This window comes from Melopsittacus undulatus, chromosome 8 (assembly GCF_012275295.1).
Source record: "Melopsittacus undulatus isolate bMelUnd1 chromosome 8, bMelUnd1.mat.Z, whole genome shotgun sequence".
In the NCBI taxonomy this organism is placed as follows: domain Eukaryota; kingdom Metazoa; phylum Chordata; class Aves; order Psittaciformes; family Psittaculidae; genus Melopsittacus; species Melopsittacus undulatus.
The window spans coordinates 585,656-612,815 of record NC_047534.1 but is presented as its reverse complement, the minus strand read 5'-3'; the positions used below and the strand labels follow the sequence as shown (position 1 = coordinate 612,815).

The 27,160-nt window shown below is 52.6% G+C and overlaps 1 protein-coding gene across 1 annotated transcript; it reads left to right on the top strand.

Annotated features, from left to right (window-relative positions):
- Positions 1 to 339: 339 nt before the first annotated feature.
- On the top strand, positions 340 to 25,382 carry USP31 (ubiquitin specific peptidase 31). Its single transcript, XM_034065444.1, has 16 exons — positions 340 to 945; positions 8,769 to 8,906; positions 9,351 to 9,439; positions 10,310 to 10,402; positions 10,937 to 11,072; positions 11,559 to 11,703; positions 12,473 to 12,656; positions 13,341 to 13,452; positions 14,020 to 14,114; positions 14,591 to 14,668; positions 14,842 to 14,971; positions 15,722 to 15,841; positions 15,984 to 16,209; positions 16,944 to 17,102; positions 17,772 to 17,924; positions 18,524 to 25,382. Exons 1-16 carry the CDS (start codon positions 340 to 342, stop codon positions 20,062 to 20,064), a joined length of 4,005 nt encoding a protein of 1,334 aa, XP_033921335.1. The 3' UTR covers positions 20,065 to 25,382.
- The last annotated feature ends 1,778 nt before the right edge of the window (positions 25,383 to 27,160 follow it).

Below are 27,160 nucleotides of genomic sequence, written 5' to 3'. Positions count from 1 at the left end.
CCCGGTCCCTACCCCCGCGGCCGCCCCGCCCCTCTCGGCCCGGCCCTCCCCTCCCCTCCGTTGCCCCGCTCCGCGGCCGCGCAGCGCCCCCACCCGGCGGGGCCGTGCGGGCAGCACCGGGCAGGCCCCTCCGCCGTGCCAGCAACAAAGATGGCGGCGGCGCAGCCCCGCCCGCCCGTCGCGAAGGTGGCGGCGCGGTCACGTGATGCGCGCCCCGCCCCGCCCGCTGCATGGCGGCGCCGTGAGGCGGCGGAGCCGCGGCGGCTGCGGCCCGGCGGCGGGATGCGGCGGCCGGCGGGCTGAGCTCACCGCGGGGAGCATGCGCGCTGCGCCGCAGCCATGTCCCGGGTGAGCGGCCCCGGGCCCGGCCCCGGCCCGGCCGGTAGCACCAAGGAGAAGCGCTCGTTCCCCAAGCGGCTGTTCCGCGGCCGGGCGGCGGGCGGCGGCTCCAACCCCCCCGCGGCCCCGGCCCCGGCCCCGTCCGGACGGTCGCTCGGTGGGTTCATGAGCCGCGTGCTGAAGACCCTGTCCACGCTCTCGCACTACAGCAGCGAGCCCGAGGCCCGCGGCCCGCACGCCCCGCGCCTGCCCCCGCCGCAGGCTGCCGGCGGCCTGGGCAGCTGCTTCCCCCCGGGCCCTCCGCGCAGCCCCGAGCCCCCGGCGCGGCCCACGGGCGGCCCCGAGGCCGTGCCCGGTGTGGCGGGGCTGCGGAACCACGGCAACACCTGCTTCATGAACGCCATCCTGCAGTGCCTCAGCAACACCGAGCTGTTCGCCGAGTTCCTGGCGCTGGAGCAGTTCCGAGCGGGGCCGCCCCCCGCCGCCCCCAGCCCCGCCGCCGACGGGCCCCCGGCCGCGCCCGGGGAGGTCACGGAGCAGCTGGCGCAGCTGGTGCGGGCGCTCTGGACCCTCGAGTACACCCCACAGCACAGCCGAGACTTCAAGGTGAGCCTCGTCCCGTCCAGGCGGCAGGACCCGGTTCCAGTGCCCATCCCTGCGGCACCGGCATGGGGAGCCCGCTGCTGCCCCGTGCCCGGCCGCGGTGCCCGGGGCTGGCTCCACGTGTCGCCCTGGGCCCGGTGCTGAGCCCACGGAACGCGTTTCCCCATCCACGGCGCCGCCGGCTGCTCTGGCTGTTGGGGTGTGGTGGGGCCTTGTGGCCGGTCCAGGGGTTCACAGGTGTGGGAAGCCCGATGGGAGCTGCTCCCTCTTCCCGGTGTCCTGGACAAGCAGACCCCAGCCCCTCACTGCCTGTGTGTGCTGTGCCCGTGCCATGGCACTGGTGTCCGCTCCCATGGTCCCAGGGTGAGAGCATCTGCTGCCCTCATTACTGACACCGTGTTCGTTAGGGTGGTGTTGGACACTGGCCACAGCTCTGCTCTGTACTGGTGAAAGTGTCCATTTTGCTGTTTCATACCTTTGAAGTGCCGTTGTTAGAAATGAGGTAACTAATTGTTGTTGAGGCGCCGGAGCCGGAGCTGTGAGTGCACAGGAGGAGGTGGCTGCTGAGAGGTCCTCACAGCACTTGGGAGTTCAGGCTGGTCTGGGGAGTGCGGTGCAGGAGTACAGCATCATACCCACCTCCTGGTGCACACTTGTTTCACACTGTGCTGTTCTCCCCCTCGAAGCCACGCAGGGAGATGTGATGGAGACAAGACACAACTGCTGTTAGAGCGCTCCGGCCTCGCTGCTCAAAGTGGGTATTGTGAAGTTTTATTGTAACAGCTACTCCCTGGCGTGTAAAACTGTTCATCCGTGTGAAAGAACGAGAGGGTAGGTGGTAGCTTCCAAACCATTACCTTAAAGACCTTTGCTTTAGGGGAATTCTTCCTGCAGAGTGGGTTGGAGAGGGGATGTGCAGATGCATGAAAATACCACAAACACGTAGTAGCTCACACGTCCTGGAGCTCTGCACTCAGGTCAGGCGGGGTGCAAGCAGCAGGTAGGGACAGTGGGTGTTGGAGTCTGCTCTTCCTCCGTGTCTCTTGTTGGATCGTTGGGTGCCCAAGAGGCAGCTCTGGGGTTCCATCAGTCTTTGGCACCCTCAGCCACTTGGATTGACACACAGCTGGCACTTCCCTTCTTTACTCCTGTGTGTTTCCAGGCGGTTGCATCCACCTTTATTGTGGGATATTCCCTGGAAAGCCGTTTGCCTTTGGAGCAAAGGGACCTTATGTGACTCTGGTGGTTTTGGGAGCTCGTTGCTGGAGGGGCACTTGGGCAGGCAGTCCTCTCAGCTGCAGTTTCAGTCCTGGCAGGGCCACGGGGCACTCACCTTTGCTGTAATCCCTCAGTGCTCTGGCAGGAGGAGGATTTCTCCTGAGTAATAGCAGGAATAAAAGGTTGTGAAAGCAAAATTACCCTTTGTGAGTGTAACTGATAAAATCAGAGGGGAAAGCAGACCACTTTCTAGGCCAGCACTCGCTGTTCATGCAGGCCTGCCACAGAGGTGTTCAGATAAGAGTGACAGCAGGAAGAGAAGCAGGTCTGTACATTAAATTAAGGCCATGTTCCAAGGGGTTTTTTTCATAGTGGAACTTGGTTTTCCTGCTTGCAGGCATCACTAACGGTAAGCAAATGCTTTTCTACTTGTGGATGTAGCTGGAGCCCATCAATCTTCTCCATGCCACGTCCCTGGAGGTTGTTAAAAAGCATCTTGCTGCAGGGGATGTAGTCTCAGTAGGTCCTGTTCTGTGCTGCACACTGTCAACAGCCCCTGTCCTGCTCAGGAGGACTTTGTCATTATGTCAAGCACTCCACTGCTTATGGGGTCAATTACTTTTAGTAGTAAATTAGCGCCTCTGAAGCCAGTTAAGTAGCCTGAACCTGCTATTAAATTCAGTGTTCTTAATTAAATTTGTTTTCAGCAGCAGATTTCACACTTAATTTAAAGATGTAAATAACAGGCTCAGATTTGAGAGCGGTGAAAATTGGCACTTTCACTCTGCAAACTGCTGCTTCTCCCCACAACAAGAGCATCCCCCCAGGCTTATTTTGGATAGATGGTGGAACACTCCCCACCTGCATTGCTGTCATTATTTGTAAGGGTGAAAGGTGTTTTCAGAACAGTTCTTCTGCACTTTCACTCCAGCAGAAGCAGCTATTGACAGTAGCTGCTATTTGGTAGTCAGAAAGCTCTTTAGCAGCATGTGTAGAAATCCGTTTGCATTGGGCTGGTTTCTTCTTTTCCTTCCCCTTTTGTCACTGGATATACAGGGCAAAGACGCTTTCTAATTCCTAACTACTTATCCGCAGGCACTAAGCGTCTTTTAGGATAAAGGATAATACTTATCCTCTTGCTTGTTCTTATATCTGTAGGCTTTTCTCTTGGGGCAGAGGAAATTCATTACTAAGAGAGTGTCTGAGTCCTTGTGGATGGAGGCCTTTGAGGGGGTGAGGTTCGAGGTGCTCTTTACCCTCGGCTGCTTTTCCTTGGTAGGATTTTCTGCCTTTTTAGGTTGGTCTCCAAGAAATAACCCATCCCACAGGTTCATGAGTCCTGTAGTGCTGCTGCTGCTGCTGGAAACGAGGAAAGGGCAGTTCAAACGAGTGCTTTCAATGGTTTGTCTTGTAATGGCAGGGCTGAGAGTGAGCTAATGCATGGGGAGGGGAGGTGAAGTGCTCACCCAGGCAGCAGCCAGCACACATCCCTGCTCAGAGCCACGGGAAACCAAAGCATCTCTGCCAGGGTTTGTGTTTTAAACCTGGTGTTGGAAGGAGTGGGGTGGGATGGGGAGGTTTGGAGCCTTGAGAAGCAGGGCTGGGAGCAGAGGGAGCCTGGCAGGACAGTGCCGGAGCCCCATGGTGGATGTGATGGATGGTGGTTTATATCTCAGCTTTGGGTGACTTTCCTGTTGGTCCTGTTGCTCCTTTGCTGTTTGTTTTAACAATCCTTCCAATTGCTCAGTGGGTTTTATTTTCCTGCCCAAACAAAGCTGCTGCTTTCATAACAAGGGCCAATATTGCAGCTTGTGCTTCCTCTTTCCCCTTTGTGATGGGGTGACAATGGTGATAAACATCCATTGTATGAGCAGTAGCTGTGCTTTGGGCTGCTTGTTTTCCAGGGAGCTGTCCCGCTCTGCTGTGAAGTTCCCTGGGGTGTCAGACTGGGGACAGAGCATCCTTTGTCACCGGGGGCTGGGACAGAGGGCTCTGGGGGAGAACGGGTTTGAGTTCAACTAATTGGGCTTGAAAAGCTCTGTGTACTTACCCAGCTCCTCCAGGCCTCTGCCTGCCTCGGAGCTCTGCTCTCCTGGGGGGGATGAGGCTGTTGCATGTTTGAGGCTTTCTTGCAGTGCAGCCGGTTGCACACTGAAGCATGTCAATGTTTAACGGGACCCTTTGTGTGCTACAACTGTTGATGGCATCTTTTTGTCCTGCAAGATGAAGAGTGCCTTATTTGTATGGCCCACAGTGCACGGAGCAAATACAGCAAAATCAAAACAACCCATTGAGTCGGATTATCAGAATTACATCTGAACCCAGAATGAATCCCTGTCAGTAGAGCAGTAATTACTGTGCCAGGTTCTCGATTGTGCCAGGCTTCCATCTTTATTTACTTATATTTAACCCCCTGTTTAGTGTAGGGTTTCACAATAGCTATGTGTAACTCTTCCAGTTTCAAGGTGCTGGTGTGTTGGAAATGCACTAAGAGCAACCACTGCACTTGGGACAAGCGGTCTGTCAGCTGAGTTAGTCACTTTGTGAATTAATAGATAACTCCTCTGTGTTATAGGAGAACTCCAAAGTGTTGATGTGCCCAGTGTCTGTACCTTCTGTTGTAGCTTCAATGACAGCAGTTCTCAGTATGGGGCTGCTTGGTGCTGTTTGGGTGTTGGAAGCCTTTGGTCCCGCTCCTGAAGCTGTTGACCACCAGTTCTTCCACTTGCTAGAGCTCTGGTGTTTTGCTAACGGGCCAGTTATATGTGATATGGGATCCCCCAGCTCATATTTATTATCTTGCTCTCTGCCTAGCACAGCAATAAGTGATTTTATTCTGCGCAGTGTTAACTGCTTAAAGTACTTCAGTGGAGAGCAGACAACCCTCCCGTTACACAGAGATGGAGGACTGGGACATGGCCCTTCCCTCCTGGTCCCTTGTCTCTTGGTTCTGGTGTTTCAGTTCCTGTGCTCATCTAAAAGGGCTTTGAGTGGGGCTGGGTAACGTGGGATCTTGAGGTGCTTGCTCCAGCTCAGTCCAGGTGCTCCCAGTGGAGGTGTCGTGATGGGGTGACTTGTCCTAGGGCTGCTCTGGGGTTTGGAAGTGACACACTTCACTTGGAACAAGAAGTGAGTTACAACTTTGTACATCGTTATTGTGATGCTCTTTGTCATCACAGGAATGTGCTTCTTCAGTGGGATCACAAAGGTCTTGGGCAGCCTTTCCACATCAGACTTTTAATGTTAATGATCAGTTAAATGAAAGCCCATTTTGTGGGGGGGGGGTTTGGGGCATTTTTACTTACTTTTTTCCTGGTGTTTCCTTGCAATCTCTTCACCGCCGGTGTCTGCACAGAGAAGCAAGCACTGCGTGTGCATACAGCAGCCCTGGAAGGTGTCATCTTGACAGACTGCCCTCTCTGTGTGCTGGAGAAAGGTGGTTCTTCAGGATTAACTGAGGCTTCACCTGGAGGGTGAGAGTAGCTGCCAGCATGAGATGGGTGTCAGGCAGGGGCTGGTGGGGTGATGCTGCCTGTCCGGGCCTGTTGAAGGTGCTGGAGGATCCCCTGTGGTCCTGGCTTGCTGAGCTCTGCCTGCTGCTGCTGGCTTTACTGTCTGAAGTGCAGCAATAAAAGCTGTGCTTTCACCCCCTGCAGCAGGCAGGGCCTGGCTCTCGGGAGCTGTTCTGGCTTCCCAAAGAGCTGCCATGATCTCCAGGGGATGCTGCCTCCAGAGCCCCAGCATCTCTGGGATGCCCATGGATAAAAGGAGGAGTGCTGTGTCCTGCCCTGGCTGCTTCGACACAGCTGCTCTCTTCAAACTCCCTTCTTTGAGCTGTGGTATTGCTCAGCCAGAGGAGATCTCTTCTGTTCTGGGCTGAACCAGCACCTTGTCCTCAGTGCTGGGCAGGAGGTAAGCGGGTGGACACAGGGCTGGTGCTGGCCTTGGCCTTGTCCCCATCCCCGGCCTGGGGGAGGACAGAAGATCTGAACTGTTCCTGGGCATTGCTTTCCCCAGAAAACATCCCCCTTCAGAGAGGGGAAGTCGCTGTTTGTGTGTATGAGCACAGGAGTAACTCAGATAACTGCTGCTCAGGAGGTGTCTGCAGCAGACGATGCCCAAACACAGAACTGTGCCTGTGGGTTGAAGAAAGAAAAGTAATAACCTGGTCGAGCAGAACTCGATGGTGCTCGGTGCAAGATGAAGAATGGCCTTTCTTTCCTGCTCACATGTGGCATTGTGTTAGGTCTCTAATGAGCTGCTTCATCCGCTCATGTACTGAAACCTCCCCACAGCTGCTTCCTACCCCAGGCATGCTGCAAAACAGCACATTGACATTATTCCCTGAGTTGTCTTTGTAATCTGGAACAATAACAGCAGCAGAGGAGAGGCCAGAGGTTCAGCTATGCTCGGATTTATTTATTGCATCTATTCAGAGCAACAGATGAATGATTAGCAAACTTCCAGCGGCTGATAAATATGATAATGCGTCTTTGCTGTAAATCTGCTTTACAGACGGGCAGGGGCTTGTGTGGTTGTTGGGTGCTTGCATTAGGGGGTTGGGTAAGTGTGCAATCAATAGGAAATGATGATTTTCCGCTGTTATCTCTACTGGTGGTGCCACTTCCATTCAGGGTGCCTGTGTGCCGGCTCTCACACATCCTTCTGCACGCTCTGAGCCGAGGGAAGGGGCTGGAGGTGCCTGCCTGCGTGCTCATGGAAGCGGATGGGAGGGGGTTCAGTGTTCATTGCTGGAGCCTCACATCTAAAACAGCTGCACTGAAATCGTTCTTGACCCGTCTGTAATACCCCTGGCGATGGACGGGGTCTGGTCACATTTGCCACCTACACTTCCAGCAGAGCCAGATTAGGGGCAGAGGATTAAAGGCTACGGGGGGCTGGTAAATGTGGTGGTTTTAATGTGGGTTAATGTGTTTTTAAACCAATTGCTTCTTAACTCTGTGTCTGCAGCCTGTTGCAGTAGCGATGGGACCCCATGTGTGCTCATAGAGCCCAAAGCAGGGGCTGGCTGGGGAGGGGAGCTGTGTGGGGCTGTGTTTAGGTGCAGAGTCAGGCAGCTGAGCCCAGGCTGTGCTTTGAGTTCCTGCTGTTCTTGGACTGTTAAACCGGTTGATTCAGCTCCTTTATCTCTTGCCCTGGTCCGTGTTCCCCAGCACTGCCTGTTCCACACTGTGTGTCTGCTGCTCCTCTGCACATCCCCAGCCTCGCAGGGCTCTGCTGTCCCAGCAGCTCGGAGTGACCGGGAGGGAGGCACATCCCATGGAGCAGCAGATGCAGAGGTTTAAGCACTGACAACCCATGTGCAGCAGCGGTGGTAGCAGTGTGAGTGATGCTGGGAACACACTGCTGCTGCTGGAGTGGCTGTTGTAACGGAGCCTCTTGTGAGGGAATCGCATCTGATGTTCTGTAGTGCTTCCTGAACCACTTCCAAGATGTTGTGATCTGTCTCTACAGGCAGCTCTTTATTCTTGGTGCACTCAGGCTGCAGGAGTCTGGAAATCAGAACAGTTATCCTGGAGACGGGAATGACACAGATACAGGCACATGGCTGATGTGAGCCCCTGGGGTTTGCTCTGCTCTGGGGTGTTCGGCTTGTGCAGCTCACTGTAGGATGTCACATCACCAGGAGCACACATCAGTAAAAGGCAGTGAAGGTCTAGGCTGGAGTGATGTGCTGGTGACACAGAGAGGTGATATAAGGAATGCTCGCCTGGGAGCCTGAGGTGCTTACTGGTGTATGTTTCCATCCAGACCCCATAATGCTCTCTTTTTTACTTCAAATATGAGATTCTCCTCTTCCTAGCAACACTAAAGCCCCTTTTATCTTCAACTCTGTCTAGCCTAGGACTTGCAGTGTGGTGATAGCACCTCCTGGCTAACTTCACCAAGCTAGAAGGACAAGCTAGATCAGGTAAGGCAACTGCTGTCAGGAGGGCTCACACACACGTTAGGAGAGCAGTTTTTCTGTTCTCCCTTGTTTTGCTGCCTGGAGGCAGGTGCACGGATTACAGAGGATAGGCACTGTGTGTTTATCAGTCCCTTCCTGCCTCTTTCACCACCCCCTGCTTCTGGTGACCCCATTTGCTAGAGGGATAAAGCGAGCAGCCCAGCCTCATTTCTCAAAGCTGTTGTAAAGCCTGAGTAGAGGAGCTGAGGAGCTGGGGCTCTGTGTGTGTGATCCTGCCTGGCCCCTCTGCACTCCTGCTTTGTGTGCGAGTACAGTGCACTGATAGGGTTGGGGCTCAGTTCAGAGGGGTTGAGCACCACGTTTGCTATGAACGCTTCTGTGTAACGATGGTGCAGTTCCTCCACAGCCACTGCCCTCACCCCTCTGCTCTGTCCTGAGCTTGGTGGCAGTTTGCCTGCCCAGCAAGGCACTGGGTGCTGTTGGAGCTGCAGCTGGGCAGAGGCTGGACACGCAGCAGCAGGTCCTGGCCCATGCCCTGCTGCTGTGGGACAGCAGTGTCCCCTCCAGAGCTGTGTCTCTGGCTGTAGGTGCACTGCCAGCCCTGGCTGTGCGGTGGTGCGGGCTCAGTGGAGGGGGTGCTCCCTGTGCTCCCCTGCTGTACACATCTCCTCCTCTGCAGAACATCGTGTCCAAGAACGCCATGCAGTACCGTGGGAACGCACAGCACGACGCGCAGGAGTTCCTGCTCTGGCTCCTCGACAGGGTCCATGAGGATCTGAACAACGTGGTGAACTACAGCGGGATGCCTCCTCTCAAGGTGAGGGGTTCGCTGGGAGCCGGCACGGGAGAGAGGCTCCAGCTTTGGATACAGGTTCCTTGTTCAATTCCATCTCTCTGCTGGCTTCTCAACTCTTGTGGTTTGGATGGAGTGAAAGTTCAGGTGAAAACACTGTTTCATTAACCCCTGAAGGGTGCTCCCCAGTGCAGTCACTTGGGAAGGGTCCCATGCTGCTCCACAAGAGCTGGGAGGCACCACGGGCAGGAGCTGCCAGAGCTGCCCTGCTGTGCTCGCCCCAGGGCTGCCCTAAGCTACCTCACTCTGTGTAACCACCGTGCGAGCACAGCACACTCCTTAGATGAACATTTGATAGCACTTTTTGGGTGTATTTGGGCAGGAAGGGCACAGATTCAGTTATGGGTGCTGGAGCCATGCAGCACTTCACGCCTGGCAGTGCTTCTAGGGTTTATCCTTCTCTTTCAGCCACCACTGGAGGATGATGTGCTGCTCGAGGGACCAGCCTTTCCAATCAGCAGTACTTTTGTGCAGGAACTCTTCCAAGCCCAGTACAGGTATGATACTCAGTACATTTTGAGGCACTAAGGCATGTATTGGTGACCCCAGTACAATTCTGCCCTGACACTGGATCCCAGTGCAGTTGAGACTGGTGTCACTGATGTTCGTGAATTCCTGAATGAGATCTGAGCTAAGATCTTGCTCCAGAGGGGAGGGAGAATTTAATTACTTCAAATTTGGGATATCCTGTGAAAATCTACAGCATGTGCTGCTTCTTCACCTGCTCCAGGGCATCCTGAAAGCAAGTCAGAACTGATACAAGAGAACAGCCTGACTTCAGTGTTCCGTGGGTCTGTGCTGCTCTCAAAATTGGAATTGCGAGGCTTTCTCCCCAGTATTTGCAGGGATTCCTTTGTGAAGGAGAACACTTAAATGTGGTATAAAAAGCATGAAGCCAGTGTAAGGTGCAGGTTAATTCTGGATGTGAGAGGTGGATTGTGTGGAGTTTTTCCCTTCAGAGGAAGCAGTCTGTGCACGTGTGGTGCTGATGCTGCCATCCCCCTCCTGTCACTTCACCCCTTTTCAAAGCCAAAACCTTTCCCAGCCTTCCATATTGGAGCAACTGGTGGTGCATTGTTAATATTGCAGTGCTGTTTATTAAAAGGCAGTGAGTGGGGGAAGTCTTTCCTGGCAAGCCCTGTAATGGACTTGGAGCCTAATTAATCAAAAAGGACCTAGGAACCAGCAGCCCATCACTTACAGCAGCTCTGTCTGTAGAGCATCTGTGAAGAGTGCTTTGTGGGGAGGAGGAGGAGGAGAGAAGGGCAGCCAGGTTGTCATGGGAAGGCTGTTGCTTGTGCTTTGGTGATTTATCTGTTCTGATGAAGTGAGGAATAACTCTGCCCTGTTACTGATGTTCCCACCAGGTCCTCTCTGACGTGCCCTCATTGCCAGAAGCAAAGCAACACCTTTGACCCTTTCCTCTGCATCTCTCTGCCAATTCCTTTGCCTCATACACGGTATGTAACTGTCGAGTTGGCTGTTTCCCATGCACATAGTGATGTTTAATTTCCTACTGAAGGAAGGGAGGTGTCAGCAAAAATCTCTGCAGTAAGTCTTTAAAAAAGATGGATAGGACCATATGGGGCTTTAATTCTTTAGCTTTGCAGGTGAATTGGAAAATGAAGCCTCTTACTTGTTTCAGAATGGTCCTTCCCCCCCTTAGCTTCCTATAGAATTAATTTGGGGGAGAAAAAATCTTTGATTCACATAACCAAGCGTTCTGCTTTGGACTTTATTTGTAGTATTTTAAGATTAAGAAGGGGAAAAGGATGAAACACTTTAACTTCCCTTAGAACAGCCTCAGTGATGACTGCACTGTCAAAAAGTGAAGTTAAAAGTTTTCCTGCAGTTTTTATGTGCTTTTTGCAAGGCAGCAGTTGCTGGTAAAGGAAAAAGCTTCAGGGAGGGGAATGAAACCCAGATAAGTTCAGAGCAAAGATAAAGATGCAGAGTGAAGCTGCAGGGTGTGAGTGCCTCCCTGCTCTCCGCAGGCCGCTCTATGTGACCGTGGTGTACCAGGGCAAGTGCTCTCACTGCATGCGCATTGGTGTGGCTGTGCCAGTGGTGGGGACGGTGGCCAGGCTGCGGGAAGCTGTGTCCTCAGAGACCAAGATACCGACGGAACAGGTAACGGGCTGGGCCTGTCACTGGTGCTCTCCCTTCAACAGGAGGGAGTGAAGGGCTTTGTACCACGTTGGGGATGTAGGAATGGAAGTTCCATCCATGAAGCAGGGTGGTGGTGACCTGGATCATGCTCTTCCCTGTGCATGGGTCTCTTGAAACCTAGTGATGTTGGGATAGCCATCAGTGGAGTGTGCAGATGCTCCTGATGACACGGGTGTTCATGCATGCTGTCAGTGAGGGAACCGTCGGGCATCTGTGGTGATTCCTCTGTAGGAAGAGCTTCAGGAAGGCTGTCTGATCCCACTAAAAAACCCTCTCCATGTGCTGCCCTTACCCCAGCTTCTCATTTGTGTCAGTCTTTTTCCCTGTTCCTTGCTCCTGGCCAGTGCCAGAAAATCTTGAGGAGTGCCATCCCTTAGCAGGGGGGGACAGCTCAGCTGAACCAGGAGGGGTGGTTTAATGGTTCTGGTTTGCTTCTGCTGGCTCTAGATCGTGCTGACAGAGATGTACTATGATGGGTTTCACCGTTCCTTCTGTGACACTGATGACCTGGACACCATTCATGAAAGCGACTGCATTTTTGCCTTTGAGACCCCAGAGATATTTAGGCCCGAGGGTATCCTCAGCCAGAGAGGTAAGTCCATAGCTCTGCTTAATGCCCACCTCAGGTGTGTGTGAGAGAGGCTTGTTTTGGGAAAGGATATACTTGAGAATAGAAGTCCCACAGGTAGTTGATGTTCTGGTGTATTGATTTCATCTCTTTGTCCAGCTTCACTCCAGCAGACTTCATGGTGTTGTCAGCTGGGAGGTTATCAAGAAGCCATGTACACTCCTTTCTTCACCTTCCCAGGCTGATTCTACACGCCAGGCTGCTTTAATGTGAAATCTGTTGTCAGGCTTAATTTAAAGACCTGCTAGGGACCAGCTGAAGCCATTGAATTTGTGTTATTTAAAATCAGATTGTCAGTGATGAATAAACAGTCTCAGGAATGAACAAACACTTTATCTTTCAAAGCTCAGAAGCCTCAGCTTCTCTGCATCTCCTTCTGAAAGGGAGTAATTGCATCCTGGGTGGATGGAGCATAATCAAAGGCAGATTTTAGTATTGGAAATCATAAGTAGGGTTTGTGTCACTTCAGCTTTTCTTACAGGCAAAGCCGTGAGCGCTTGCCCATACAAAGTGCTGTGGGAAGTCAGTTAGGTGAGCACTGACATTCAGTTTCTTTCTGTACAGAGTCACTGTGAAAAGTAATTGCTCTTTGCAGCCTTCATACATGTGGCAAAAGGGGTCTTGATCCCATGCTGACCTGCTCCTCTGCAGCCCAGGAAGGGTTTTCTGAGGTGGTGCATCAGAGCACTGAAGGCAAAGGACATAAAACTCTTCCTTCCTCCTCATTTTTCAGGAATACATGTGAACAATAACCTGAATAACTTGAAATGTGGCACTGAACACTCCCGAACAATATCTTACACTCAAGGAACAGCCAAGTCTGGAAAACTGGAGCAGTCCTCTCCTAAACCAGCAGCGAATGACAAGATTGTCTTGCTGGTGTGTAACCGAGCGTGCACTGGGCAGCAGAGCAAAAGGTGAGTGGCAGCTTCATTTAGAGCTGCTCTTCTGGCTGCATCCTTAGTTGACCTGGGGCTTACTTACCGTGTAGTGAAAATACAAAGTGAAGGAGCAGCAGCTTGCATTCCTAGCTTGCATTAGGTGCTAAAGAGCATGTTAATGAAAAGCTATTCATGAATGCAGCAAAATACTCCTAATTTTGGTGAACATCAAATAGTCCCATGTTAGTGGGAAGTGGTGAGTGCAGAGCAGCTGGAAGCTGTGTCACCTCTCTGTAAGCTGTCTGCTGCCAGAGAGCAACAAGCACATCTGACCATATCTGTGATGTGTGGAAGTTTCTCATTGGAATCAGACGAGGTGGGGTGAAGTGAGATACGACCATGGCAAAGACGTTTGTACTGACAGCAGACTCAGAATTGTCTCAGCTGCTCAAGTTTGCTTCACAAAACATTATCCCAAGCAGGTCACAAAGCTCTGCAGCCTGAACCTGCTTGAGCAGGGAGCAGGACTGCAGCCTGTTGGAAGGGGCCCACTGCATGGGCAGCTGTGACAGTGTTATCCCAACGTAAGTGCCTCTTCCTTGGAGAGAAGTGTTCATCCAAAGAGTGCTGAGTGAGGAGAGTGGCACTGTCAGAGTCTGGGGACCGATTGCTGAAGAGTAGTCCTTTAATTGCTGCCTCACCTGCTTCTCCTTCCCATAGGTTTGGCTTGCCATTTGTGTTGCATTTGGAAAAAACAATTGCTTGGGATATTCTGCAGAAGGAAATCCTGGAGAAGATGCAGTATTTCCTGCGGCCTGCAGCCTGCCTGCAGGTGAGGCAAATGTCTCTGCTTGAGACTTGCAGCTCTGTGACAGGGACTGAAGGGGTGGAAGCCAGTTACCTGCAGTGATGATCATGCTGCACACACCAAACTGAGAGCTTCCCAATACTTTATGCAATGATCTGATATTCCACTTCTTTGATGCTTTTGTCAGTTTGTAAAAGGGACAAGTAAGATTAGACTGATCAGGGGAAGAAATTGCTTCACCTCCTTATCCTCAAGAAATACTTAAGAGATTAGTGCTGGTGTCTGCACTGGAATCCACTGGTTGCTGGTGTTTGCCTTAAAGAAAAGCTGAAACATTTAGTGCTGGTGTGTTTCTGATGGGAACCTGGTGTCTGCTCTGGTCCCTATAGAGGAGTTGCTGGGTACAAAGCCTCGCTTGCTGTACCTCACCCCTCTAGTAGCTGCTTAGGTACAACTGAGTCCTTGTGAATTTGCTTTCTCACATAAAACACACGTTCTAGGACAAAGTACACCTCAGCCAGGCTGAGAGCAGGTTTGCACTTGGGTAAACTGGGTTTGAGCCATTGAGATGATTTCTTCTCCTTGTTGCAGGTTTGCCCATTCAGCTTGCGAGTGGTCAGTGTTGTGGGCATAACGTACTTGCTACCTCAGGAGGAGAGACCCCTCTGCCACCCAACGGTGGAAAGGTGAGCTCATGCAGGGGTGGAGAGAGGTTTGCCAGCTGGGGCCTCCATGTGCAGCCATGCAGGAAGGGGTGGTGTTGGTGCAGATGTGTGGAATGGACGCAGGCCGTAGGAGCAAGGAAGTGATTGAGTGTCCTCAAGTGGTGTCTGTGATGCCTCCTGGAGTCTGTCCTCTTCCAGATGGAGAGCACAATGGAAGTTTTACTCCAACCATTTTACTTTGTAGTGTCTGTTATTCTTCAGAGATCTGTGGATGTCTGCGTTGTAAATAAGTGTCTGTTTGTTCCCAGAACCAAAGTACTGGGTAATGCAGTTTGCCAGCTCTGCCATGTTCTTTGCTGTATGAATTCCTTGTACTCCTTTGCAAACTTGAGCTGTGTGGGAGTGGAGGAAGGATGGAGGGCGGGCAGAGAGAAGTTGTGCATGTAAAAGATAGACTTGAGACTGACAGTCTAACTTCTGTCTGCTCCTCTCTGCAGGGCATTGAAGTCGTGTGGACAGGGGGGAACTGCTCATGTGAAATTAGTGGTGGAATGGGACAAAGAAACGAAAGATTAGTAAGTATAAAGTAGAAATCCTGAAAGTGTGTTCACCTCAAGGGTGATGCTGTGTGGCTGTGTGAATTGTGCACCCTTCAGCAAACAGGAGACCCCTCAAGCTGCACCCCATGGTCATAGACTTGGGGCTGCTGGGTGGATGTGCTGGTAAATGTGTTGTCTCCCTGATGCAGCTTGTTTGTGAACACTGAAGAGGAATATATTCCAGACTCTGACAGTGTCCGCCAGCAGAGAGAGCTTCATCACCAACCTCAGACCTGCACTTTATCTCAGTGTTTCCAACTGTACACCAAAGAGGAACAGGTAGAGGCAAGACAGGACTCGAGAGGCCTGGCTTGTCCACGTGCTGCACCAACTCCCACACTCAGGACAGGAGCTGTGTTCTGCAAACACTGATTTGTTGAGACAAGAGAACAGTTCTGTAACACAGCAGTAGTTACCAGCCCTGCTAACAGAGATCCTCTGCAGTAAGGAGGAAGCTGTGGGAGGTGCTGTTTCTGGGTTTTTTGCCCAAATGTTGATAGGAGAACTCACTCCTCTGTTCTGCAGTTTCCTCCCTGTGAACCAGAGATGTCTTTTTCTGGCACACATGATAAAGGGTTAGAACATTGTGGCTTCTCCTGGGAATTTACTGCTCTGTCTTGGAGCAGCTGTGTGTTTCCAAGCCTGAGCAGGCCTTGGGTGGGCTCAGGTCAAACCCACTGAGTGGGCCCCTGACCACTGCACACAGTGCAGTGCCCACTGAGCTCATTTCTCCAGGAGCGTGGCTGCTCTCCTTGTGCTCTGCTTGTGGTGGGAGGAGGTTGACGTGGCAGGAGCAGACTGCAGATGGGTCTGATCTGGCCCTTGCCTGGAGCACTGAGTAATCTGCATCTTGTTGCCAGAGGTCTGATCTGCTGTAAGAGAGGATGGTCCTAGAGGTGGACCCATGACTGAGCTTTAATTTGGAGCCTGTCTTGCCTCCTCTTTCCGAAGTGAGGGAAAAGATGTTTGACAGCTTAAAGCTGCCTTAGAATGTGAAAACTAAAACCCACTCCTTCCTCTTCCGTGTAGCTTGCCCCAGATGACGCATGGCGATGCCCACACTGCAAGCAACTGCAGCAGGGTAGCATCACACTGAGCCTCTGGACCTTACCGGATGTGCTCATCATACATCTCAAAAGGTTTCGACAGGTAAGGATGCCTTGATGCCTGCTGCTCGGCCAGGGGGGACCTGGCTGCACCACCTCTTCTGCCCTGTGTATTCCTGTCCTGGATCTGTGTTTCCTCCAGGCCTGGTGCTGCCACTGCAGCTCATGCCCTTGTGTTCACACAGGAAGGAGACCGCAGGATGAAACTTCAGAACATGGTCAAGTTCCCCCTGAGTGGGTTGGACATGACTCCTCACGTTGTGAAACGCAGCCAGAGCAGCTGGAGTTTGCCATCTCACTGGTCACCCTGGAGGAGGCCCTATGGTCTTGGGAGGGATCCTGAGGACTATATCTATGACCTGTATGCTGTCTGCAATCATCATGGCACCATGCAGGGGGGACACTACACAGGCAAGTACCTACCATGTCATGTGTGGTGGGTCTTTGCAGGAAGAAAACTCTTCCATTGGTGTTTAAGTGTCCATAACTTCCTCATCTTTCTTGACAAAAGGACCTAACCCAACTGATAAGGGCTGGCTGTGTAATACTGCAGGGGTGGCTTTTATGACCTTGAGGAATGGAGTAATGCCTGTTAACCCCAAATCTTGTGCTGTATGTTTCTTTCTTGGCTACTTTTTTCCTTCAGAATAATGTAACTGGCTTTTCGTGCTTCAGAAATGCTCCTGGCCACTCAGAGCAGAACTTGCATAGTTGCAGCAGGCTGTTAGACCCAGGAAGTATTTGCACACTGCCTGTGTGCACAGCCAGCTTATGAACTCCTGTGGGCTTGTTCCCACAGCTCCGAGAGCAGCCAGAGATAGACAGAGTTGCTTGGTGGGTCTTAGGATTTGTATGACTCCGCACAGCAGCCCCAGAATGTGCATGTCCAGTTTTCCCTCAGTTTTTGTCTGTAATGATGTCCTGTTCTGAGCAGTGATGCTGGACAAAGAAAATCCTGGAATGGGAGCTGTTTATTGTATTCTCATGACCTCAGGCCCCCATCAGTCAGACTGGAAGAGGATGCATTGCATGAATAAATTGCATGAATTCAGTCATAGCAGATAGGGTCAAGTGTAAGTTCTCAGACAGCAAACCTGACAGTAGCAGGTGTGAGGAAGGTCTAAGAGTCATGTTTTTCCTCTCAGCATACTGCAAGAACTCGGTTGATGGTCAGTGGTACTGCTTTGATGACAGTGATGTTCAGCAGCTTCCTGAAAACGAAGTCTGCAAGCAGACAGCCTACATTCTTTTCTACCAGAGGCGCACAGCAATCCCCTCCTGGTCTGCCAACAGCTCTGTGGCAGGTAAGCCCTGCAGGCACTGTCAGGGAGTGGTGGTGCTTTGTCTGTCATGGATAGTTTGTTCTTCTGAAGGACTTTCTGTCCAGTTTAAGCCCCTGCTCATGTCCCAGACCTCGGTGAGGCTTCTCTGAGCCCGCTGCTGCGCAGAGGGGCCACAGGAAACTCCTACCTCTTCTGTTGAGGGTAGTTGTGTTAAAGGGGCTGCAGAGATGGGGAACCCCCCTCCATGCCATGGGCAATGCTGCTCAGAGCTGCCCTTCTCAAAACCAGGGCATGAAATGGGACAGTCAGTTTCCCTTCCAGCAGAGCTGCTGGTCTGTGGTGGGCAGCAGCTGATCCTGGGGAGGATAGGGGTGGATGCCTTTGGGAAGGGAAGGATTTGCACTGGTTTTGTGGCAGCTCAGGGACTGCCCTCTGCCTGCCTGCTGTTGCACTGCTGCTGTTGATTCACAGTGTACTGGGCTGGGTGCCATTCTGTCTTTCACTTCTGGCCACACTATTTCATACAAGCAGAGACTTGCTCTCAGCAGTGTCTGGATGCTGCGGCTGTGTCAGCCGGCTCCAGACTCCAGGTGCCTGTTGAAGCCGGTGCCACGTGGTATGTACCCAGCTCTCAGTGTCCTTCCAATGTTTCCCGTGTTCTGGCTTGATGTCCATGCTGGTTCCTTGCAGGCTCCACAAGCTCCTCGCTCTGTGAGCACTGGGTCAGCCGCCTGCCTGGCAGCAAGCAGCCCAGCATTGCTTCGGCAGCCTCATCGCGGCGCACGTCTCTGGCTTCGCTCTCGGAATCAGTAGAGCTGACTGGGGAAAGGAGTGAAGATGATGGTGTGTATCAGCACTGCAGTGCATGGGGGCCACTGTTTCTGCTACAAGATGCCTATTAAAATAGCTGCAAAATACATAGTTTGAGGGACAGTTACTCTAGCAGCTGGGGAGTCAGGCACTGTGAGTTCTGGCAGATGGATTCTGGCACAGGAGAGCTTTTCTCTGGTATAAAAATGTGGAGAAAAGCAGGATAGAACCTTAAGGAGCCTTTCAGATAAAGGAAATGCTGTCAATGAAACCTCTCAAGGACTTGTGCTCGTGTTTTTTAGACAAATACATGCACTTCTGGGATCATAATCTTAGTTTTGAGTTTGAATTAATGGCTAGTTTCAAGGACTTCTAAGGTACAAAAACTGTGTTTGGTCTCCTGCTGCTTGTGGATGAGAGGAAAATCTGGGGTTTTAGTTAAAGGCTGCTGCCAGCATATAACCATTGTTAAACTCCTTATTCAGCTCTCATGCAAGAAGCTGTGGCTGCAGCAGGCATGGGGAGGCGAGCAGCATGGTGTAGGTGGGCTGTCGGACACCGGGAGCGCTGTCTGTGGGTGGCTGGGACAGGCAGGGCACAGCTTCAGCACTGAGCTGTCTCTTTGTCTGCAGGAGGGTTTTCCACTCGTCCCTTTGTGCGGAGTGTCCAGCGCCAGAGCCTCTCATCCCGCTCATCAGTCACCAGCCCACTGGCAGTGAGTGAGAACGGTGTCCGGCCCTCCTGGTCCCTGTCTGCGAAGCTGCAGCTGCGCTCCAGTTCACCATCACGCTTCTCTGGGGACTCCCCAGTGCACTCCTCTGCTGCCACCCTGGAGAAGATCGGGGAGGCTGCTGATGACAAAGTCACCACCTCCTGCTTCGGCAGCCTGAGGAACCTCTCTAGCAGCTACCTGGAGCCCTGCGATGGTAGTCGGAGGGAGCACAGGACGGCTCGCAGGGCTCCTTTGGCTGTCATGGAAGGGGCGTTCAGGGAAGAGGCTGTGGTAAGGACATCTAGCTCAGATCTTTCAGATGAGTATGGCAAAAGCTCTGTGCAGCCAGACAGGAATCACCCTGCTTTGGACCCTTTTGATAACAACAACCAAATCGCCTTTGTTGATCAGAGTGATTCTGTGGATAGCTCTCCTGTCAAGGAGGTGAAAGCCCCCAGTGGGACAGGGCTGGCTGCAGAGAAGGCAGATGGCACTCCGAAGAAGGCTCACAGCTCCAAGGGAGCTTCTGAGCCAGACAAAAGTCTGAGGAAGGGACGGACAGTCTTATCTACGCAGGAGACCAAAGTCTCTCATGCTTCTCCTCCACTAAAGAGTGCCCAGAAAGTGTCCCGCTCTAGAAGTAAGACGGACTCCTCTAGGGCCAGCGGGCGCCATGGGTCTCCCGCTCCCACTCAGGCCAGGAAGGACCATAGCACGAAGCCCCTTGAGGTGACTGTCCCATCGGCCCAGCAGAAGCAAAGGGCAGGTTCATCTCCATCCTCCACAGCTGCCAAGAGAACCCCATCGGGCTCATTGACTAAGGGCTCTTCTGCTGGGAAGAGCCGGACTTCAGACCGAAGCCTCAGCAGGGAGGGCTCTAAGCTGAGCCTGGGGTCGGATAAGACGAGCGTTACCAGCAGCTCGAGGACGAGCTCCCCACGGATCAGCCACTCCAGGAGCGACAGCCGGGCCGTGGACAGCAAGCACGTGCGGAGCTCCTCCATGGCCAACCTGCGGTCCCCAAACGTGGGGGTGCGCTCTGCCCTGAAGAGGGACAGCAAATCCGAGGAGAAGGGGTTGTCCTTCTTTAAGTCGGCCTTAAGGCAGAAGGAGACGCGGAGGTCAGCGGACCTGGGGAAGACCACGATGCTCTCCAAGAAGACTGGGAGTGGTGGTTCCAGGTCAGGCAGTAAAAACGTGCTGGAAGACAAATCAGACAAAGCTGTTGTCCCACCGGCCTCCCAAACCAACGCCAACCTTGCTGCAAAGGAGAAACTTGTCCCTAAAGACACTGCCCCCAGCAAACATTCTCTGCTATCCAGTCGCAAGTCCAAGTCTTCCCAGCTAGATCCCGGAGTCCAGTCTCCTCCTTCCAGTGGCAAGCAGGCTGCTGACAAGCCACTGAAGAGGTTACCTTCCAGCATGCAGGTGTCTGTACGGCCTTCTCTGGAACCTCAGTGAAATGCTGCAATCCAGGTGTCTTTTCTTCTGCTGAGAAGCTAATTTATTGAGCTCTTGTTTTTTTGTTCATGTGCCTAATGTCTGTTTTGAGGAGAAGTTAACTGCAAGTTGTTAAAGCGCCTTTTGATTCTGCCATCAAACCAAATAGCCACAGGCAGCCAGCACTGATGCAAGTAGTCTAGCTGGAGTCGTTGTTGAACATGAATGCAGCTGTCCCATAGCACTTGTACAGGAGTCTCTTCATAGAAAATGCAACAAGTTCCTTCAGATTCGAGGTCTGGGATCTGAAAGCCGGTTGTATTGACACTAGTGTGCTTTGTAGAGCTGTGAACTGATATTCCTATGGTCTTGTTCTGAGCAGGCTGTGTCCACGCTGGTGTGGCCTTGTTCTGAGCTGGGGAGGATGCGAAGGAAACTGGGAAGGAGAGACTGCCGCTTCTTATGCTCTCTCTTGACCCCCTCTCCCTTCTCCCTTCCGTTTTCAAGCTTTCTAAAGGGCAATATTTCAACACTAATGTTGTTTCTCAGGTATATACTCAGCCAGTATAGGAGGGACTAGCATTAGTGGATGTGCAGAAAGGTACCTGTGTGTCCGTGTGTCTGTAACAGTTCATTTTGCATTCCAGCAGCTGAAAGTGGGTGGTTGTTTTCCATGAAATGTAACCTGCCTTTTTTGTTGCTATGTCTGCAAAGAGTTCAGCTCTGTCCATACCTGAGGCAACCTCTACCCTCTCCTCTTTAATTACTTTCTCTCTTCTGGAACATTGTACTGAGCAACAGAAGAAACCACTGAGCAGCAGCTGGTTGCCAGCTCCTGGTACCTGTGGGAGGTGGTGGCAGTGCTGTAGGAGAGCTGTCTTCCTGACCCTCTGGTGGGTGATGCTGTAGGACCCCTGTTCAGACTCCTGAGAAGCATTTCCTGAAGTGCTCGGATGCTAAATTGTGGTGGTGTGAGCATAGCACTTGTTACCTAGAGCAGTGATGTTTAGGTAAGCCAAGTGTCATCTTGTCTTCTCTGCCTTCTCTGAGAGTGCTGAGACAGCCTCTTGTGGGGTTGGAGGGGCTGTACCCAACACCATGGGGCAGTTTTCACCTTTCTGAGTGCTGCTGAGTCCCTGCCCTTGCACACTCCTCACCTTCCCCTGTGGCTCTGTCTCTTGGAACCACTCCCCAGCCTCCTGTGGATGAGTCTATCAGGGTTTGAACACTACATCTGGTGACGTCTTTGTTTACATGCCCTCTTACAGGGGAGATTCCTCAAGTTCTTTACTATTCCTCTTGAAAGGTGAATTCCTCAACTCCTTTTGTCTGTGTGGTGTATTTATTTTACTTTATCAAAGTGCTGCCTCTCCTGCTGCCTCTCCTTTATGTTCAGCAGCAATCCTGTAGGTCACGATGGGCAGTGTGCTGGGCGCGCTTGTCTTTGAATGAGGGCTCTGCCTCTCATCCAGTCTGCTGTGGCAGAGCTTCCCTCGGCTTTGCTGCTGGATGCATCTCTTCTCTTGGTGTAGCAAACAGCCCTCAGCCAGGTAGTGACTCTGAGCTGGTCTGTGCCACCTCCTCCCTTGAGGGGATGTGCTGGAGAGCCCGAGAAGCCTTTCACCGAGGTCTGCTGGGCACCTTGCTGCTCTGTGACCACTTGTACTTGAATTGCACACACCTGCAGCAGGCTTGGGAGGGGAGTGTTCTGGGGGAGCTGGCACCAGACAGTGTGTGTGACACTGAGCTGGGGGTGCCGTGTGTGTGACTGAGCCTGCCTGCAGTGCAGCCCTCGCTCTGTCCCCATGCCCTTCCATCCCACAGACCTCCCTGCAGCCCAGCAGCATGCCAGCAGCCTGCGTGTTCTACCAGTGGGCTGGCCTCTGGGCCACCTGAACACCACCATCTCTTAATGCATTTCTCCTCCCAGGCATTGTTTCAGTCTCATTGCAGCAACAACAGTGCATTATTTGCTTCTTAACTGTGCGACTTGGATTATTCTTGGATTATGTTTTGTTACATCCAGCAGAGCAGATAAGACTTGCTTCACATTGTACTGCTTAAATTACTCCCTGCAATGTTGATGTTGGAGTATTTGTTTAAGGTTTTATCTGTATTAAGGTTGTGCTCTTCTCTTCTAAAGGCTCTTGTAGCAAGGATGTGATTCTGGTACTGGTGCAGGCTCGGGGTTGTCTTTTCCTGTGCAGAGCCTGGTTCTCTGTGCTTTGCCATGGGACACTTGTGAAAGGCTATTTTATCAAATGACGTTTTCTTTTGCTGCCATCACTCACTGCAGAAGCTCAGGTGGAAGCTGTGTTTGGCTGTTGAGGTGGTTTTGCTCCTGTGCTGCGTGCCTGGGCTGGAGGGAATCTGAAGCTGTGTCCAAACCAGAGCCTGAGCTGGGTGCCAGTTCAGTCCGTTGCATCTGGGGCATGAGAACGGGCACTGGAGCTCCCGTGTGGACAGAATGGGAATAGGAGGTCCCGGCTTCCAGCAGCTGATGTTAAAAGCAAGCAGTGCAGAGTGTGCCCATGCAGGACCTGTTCTGTGGCTGTGTCAGTCCCGTAGTGAAGCACGTTGGAAACAGCGTGTGCTGCTCCTCTGCATCCCTGCTTTTGGTGTCATGCATTCCAGTGGCGCGTGCACTGCCTTGCACAGGACAGGGTTGAAGAGTGTGGGTCCAGGAAGCAACGATGTTCATTGTGTAGAACCAAGCCTGCTTGCTGGTAAAGTCATGGCTCCATCAGTGATGTAGAGTAAATCTTCCCAAAACTGAATGTAGGTTCTTGCAGTGATGTGGGGAAAAGCATCATCAATCTTCTCTCCTTGCTTTGCAGCAGACTTATTTCATAGCCCTTTCATGCACAGGACCTCCTGTCCATGTGTACTGTGTTGTCCAGGTGTAAGGATGTGGCATGGTACCAGGGAACACTCCAGAGAGGGATCTTCCAAGTCTTAGATGTCAGCATCACCTTGGCTTTGTGCGTTGATCCTTAGAGCAGCAGAGGCTCGAGGCTGTTCTGCAGCAGCCGCTTGTACATGGTCACCTCTTTCTTTAAAACTCACATTTGGCTCTGGAAGTGTTTTCCATTCTGCCCATCATGCACAGTGTGGGGCATGTGGAACGGCCCCTGGTGTGGCTGCCTTGGGGCTGGTGGAGCCTGGGACCTCCACTGGTGACCTGGGTACCTCATGCTGGTGGGAAGATGCCTTCAAAGGGGGAGGCCCAGCAGCATCCTTGTGCTTGGAGTGTGTGTGAGCTCCATGGGAAGGAGGCTGCCAGCCCTCCAAAGGGCTTTGTGATGTGTTTCTGATCAGCTCTGGGTTGAGCTCACCTTCATCAGCCACATGTAACTGCTATCCCAACCACATCCCTAGTCTGACACTTGCTCCTGCTCCTGGAAGTGGCCCGGGGGGTGCAGGGAAGCAGCATCTTCATCCCAGCGCCAGGCTCCTGCTGGAGTCACGGAGGGGAATTCTTTTTACCCTTTTCTGGGCTGTGTCTTTTGGGTCGTGTTTGGTAGTATACAAATTATAAGCACATTTTCAACGACGCGTATTAAAGAGGCACCTTTTATTTGTATTAATCACGTTTGATAGACAATTTGGTGCCTGCAGTTCTCTGTAACCTGTGTCTCACTTTGGGTGTATAAATCCTTAACCCTGTCAAACTTATCAAATATGGCTAAATAAAAGAAAAAAGACGCTTAGGATAGACAATAGCAGCTTAATTACAGAACACTTGGTCCACTGTAAGTGCCCTCATCGCCTCCGCTGCGGGGTCCTTTGCTTTCCAAGCTGAAGCTGGAGCATGAGCACCCATCCTGTCTCAGCAGCGAAGCTGTGCATGGCAGCTCCCTCCTCCCACCGCATGCACTGGACTATGCAAGCGCTGCTGCAGGCACCGGGCTCTGGAGCGGCGCTGGAGCCTGGCTTGTGTTCGTGGTGTCAGCACATAGGAGCATGGCCCCGGGTTCCTGCTTTGTTTGCACATCTCTGATCCTTTCCTTCGCAGGCGTTACTGACCAGGCTGGAGTGTAGCACAACGTTGGTCAGAGGGATCCGGAGTGCTGAAATGAGAACAAACTGGGTTTCTGTCTGTATTGTTTTCTCTTTATTTAGCAGGCAAACCCCATCCGTGCTGTGTCCGTAGCCTGCATTTCCCATGAACAGGACACGCTGGGAGCAGAGGCTCTGCCTGTACCCACACGAGCACCCAAACCTGGAGGTCTTGGTTGAGTTTCCGTGCTCAGGGTGTTGGGTGGGCTCCAGGTCCCTCTCCCCATGGGCTCTGTGCCCATCCCCTGTGAGCAGCCAGCACGGACAGAGTTTGGAATTGACACTGCAAACAGTTTTCCTGTTTCCTTTCTTTTTTCCTGTATCTCTGTCATTTGCCTCCTAATTGGAAATAATTTGGCAGTATCTGATGTTACCTGTGGAGGGAACTGAAATTTAGTTTTAATCTGTGGTGAGATGAAAGCACATCATGGTTCTTGTCACAAAGCACCCTCAAGCATTTACTATTAGGAGCTTTGTTTTGTAGAAGAAAAGCACCTCAGGACCTGCACCGTGTCTACATTGGGTCTAAAGGCTCAGGGAGTCTTTGTGTTATTAAGGTGGCAGCCTCAATGTCTGCAGCCAGTGTGTTCTAAAGACACAGATTAAACCTGAGTGGAGACAGCGCTCCCCTTTCACCCGAGGCCCTGCAGCACAACCACGTTAGGTGCGGGTACCATTTGTGCAGTGCAATAAGAAACCATTTCCAGGTGCTCCATTGCCTTGGGGGGGTGACACAAGGGAAGCCAGGCTCCAAGCAGCTGGATTACCTTCTTGTGGCCTTCCAAGGATGGGTTTGTCCAGGTTTGCTCACCAACTGTGCCTCACCATTGGTTAAAATTGAATTTTAAGTCCTGGTGCAAATGCAGTTTCTCTTCTGGACACAATGTCAGTTTTACACTGGAATCTACAGTTGTGACGACTGTCGCATCACTGTACACCAACCTGGGCCGTGGGGCTCCCCACGCTTGGCCATTCTCCTCTGGTTTAGTGGGTTTGGGCTGTACCGCAATGGGGGACGCAGGCTGGCTGTGCTCGGGACCCAGCGTTGTACCATACCTTTTAAATTATTTGAGGACAAGTGCATGAGACTGTGTCAATGCCTTTTATTATTTATTTGTATGGTTTATTATTCAAGGTGTATGCACTTTTAATAATGCAGAATTTATATTTTTATGTTAAAAGTCATTTTCTTTCAGAAAGAAGAGTTTGAATATGAGGAATTGGAATTAAGTGCAAAAAGGGGAATATGTAATAAAATACAATAAATTTATTACTAGGCACCCTGCCTGTGTGAGTGTTTTTCCAGGTCCGGTGTGGGATGGGAGCAGGGGTGAGGGCTGTGACATCCCACTGCATCCCAGCAGGGCTGCCCCTGTGGGAACAGACCCATGTGCTGGGGAGGGGGAGGCCGGCTCCTGCTGCACCCCTGGTGTTGGTCCTGATGCTTCCCTCTGCACACACCAGCACCCAGGTCCTGCTCCCGTGTGGCCCTGGGGTGCAGGACATGGACACCCAAGGACCCTGGTGCTTGTGGGTTTGTGAGCCCCATGGGCAGGGGGATGAGATCTGCCTTCTCTTTGGGGTCTGGGGCTCACCCCCAGCCAGGGGTGTCCCCTGTGCACCCAGCCCTGCCTGTTCCTCCCCATAAAGCCTTGGGGTGCCCAGAGAAGCTGTGGCTGCCCCATCCCTGGCAGTGCTCAAGGCCAGGTTGGACACAGGGGCTTGGAGCAGCTGCTCCAGTGGAAGGGGTCCCTGCCCGTGGCAGGGGCTGGAGCTGGAGGAGCTTTGAGGTCCCTTCAGCCCAAACCTGTCTGGGATCTGTGGTGCTAAACACTGTTCTTTGTTCAGCAGGGCAGGCAGCAGTGACCCTGTGGCCATGGAGCAGAGCACAGCCTGGTGAGGAGGATGGAGGAAGGAGGACAAGCCCCAGCCTGCTGCAGGTGACACCCGGGGCTGGGTGAGCGGCGGCTGCTGTGGGCATGGCTGGGGACCATCCCCATGGCTTCTGGGCTGCTCGGGGTGAGTGATGTGTGAAGGGCTTCAGCAATCCAGTGTGTTATCTGCTGAAGGATTCCCCCTGTGTGCTTACTTGTGTCTTCCCACTTGCAGCGCAGGAGTACAAGACCCATCCCTTTATTGCACAACAGAGAGTGATCATGTAATGTATGGAAATGGGATGACAAATGTCATATTAAATCACGGGGTCATCACTTATTTATAGGTGATTATATTAAAGAGATATTAATGTAGCCAAAGGCTCAGAATTAGAGTTAATATATTTTTGTTTATTACATTCACCAGGATTCCTCCGATCCAGGTGGGTTTTATGGCCACTTTATTCAATAGAGATCCCACTACAGCTCCTGAGACCCAGCTGGGAGGGCGGAGAGGCCGACTGGGAAACACTGGAGAGCTGTGATCCTGGAGTGATGCTGTTTGACTGCTCCCTCGTGTGTGTGGGTCTGTGGTGGGTGCTCCATGTACTGGGGGCAGGTCGGGACACGAGTGGTTGCTGGATCTGGGTCAGGAGGGGAACCATGTCTGGGCACAGAGCTGGGGCAGATGTTCGGGTCCTGGGCTGGGATTACGGCTGCGCTAAGCCAGGATTAGGTCCCTGTGGAGCGAGGGGCAGGTTCCTGAAGCCCCAGGGAGGTTGGGGTGCCCAGAGTGCTGGTTGGGGGGCACCCGACTTGTCCCTGTGCCCTGGGGCAGGGATCCCCACTGTGCAAACCAGGGGAGCTGGGTGAGGAACCACTTGTTGGGCTGGAGGCTCCGACCCCATGGCTCCATCAGGTGAGGGCAGGGGCTGGAGGCTCCAACCCCATGGCTCCATCAGGTGAGGGCAGGGGCTGGAGGCTCTGACCCCATGGCTCCATCAGGTGAGGGCAGGGGCTGGAGGCTCCAACCCCATGGCTCCATCAGGTGAGGGCAGGGGTGGTTGTGCCGGTGGCGGAGGAGGATGGATGTGCTCCCTGCAGGCAGCTGCTGTCCTTTGGGGTATTTATTAACACCCGGTGCTGCCGAGAGCGGAACAAACCCCAGTGAATTACAATGTATT

Excerpts from the sequence above, each read along its gene's own strand:
- USP31 (XM_034065444.1), top strand. The coding sequence starts at position 340 with ATGTCCCGGGTGAGCGGCCCCGGGCCCGGCCCCGGCCCGGCCGGTAGC. Across the intron at positions 13,453-14,019 it reads GGCCTGCAGCCTGCCTGCAG|GTTTGCCCATTCAGCTTGCG; the intron begins GTGAGGCAAATG and ends TCCTTGTTGCAG. Across the intron at positions 15,842-15,983 it reads ATCTCAAAAGGTTTCGACAG|GAAGGAGACCGCAGGATGAA; the intron begins GTAAGGATGCCT and ends GTGTTCACACAG.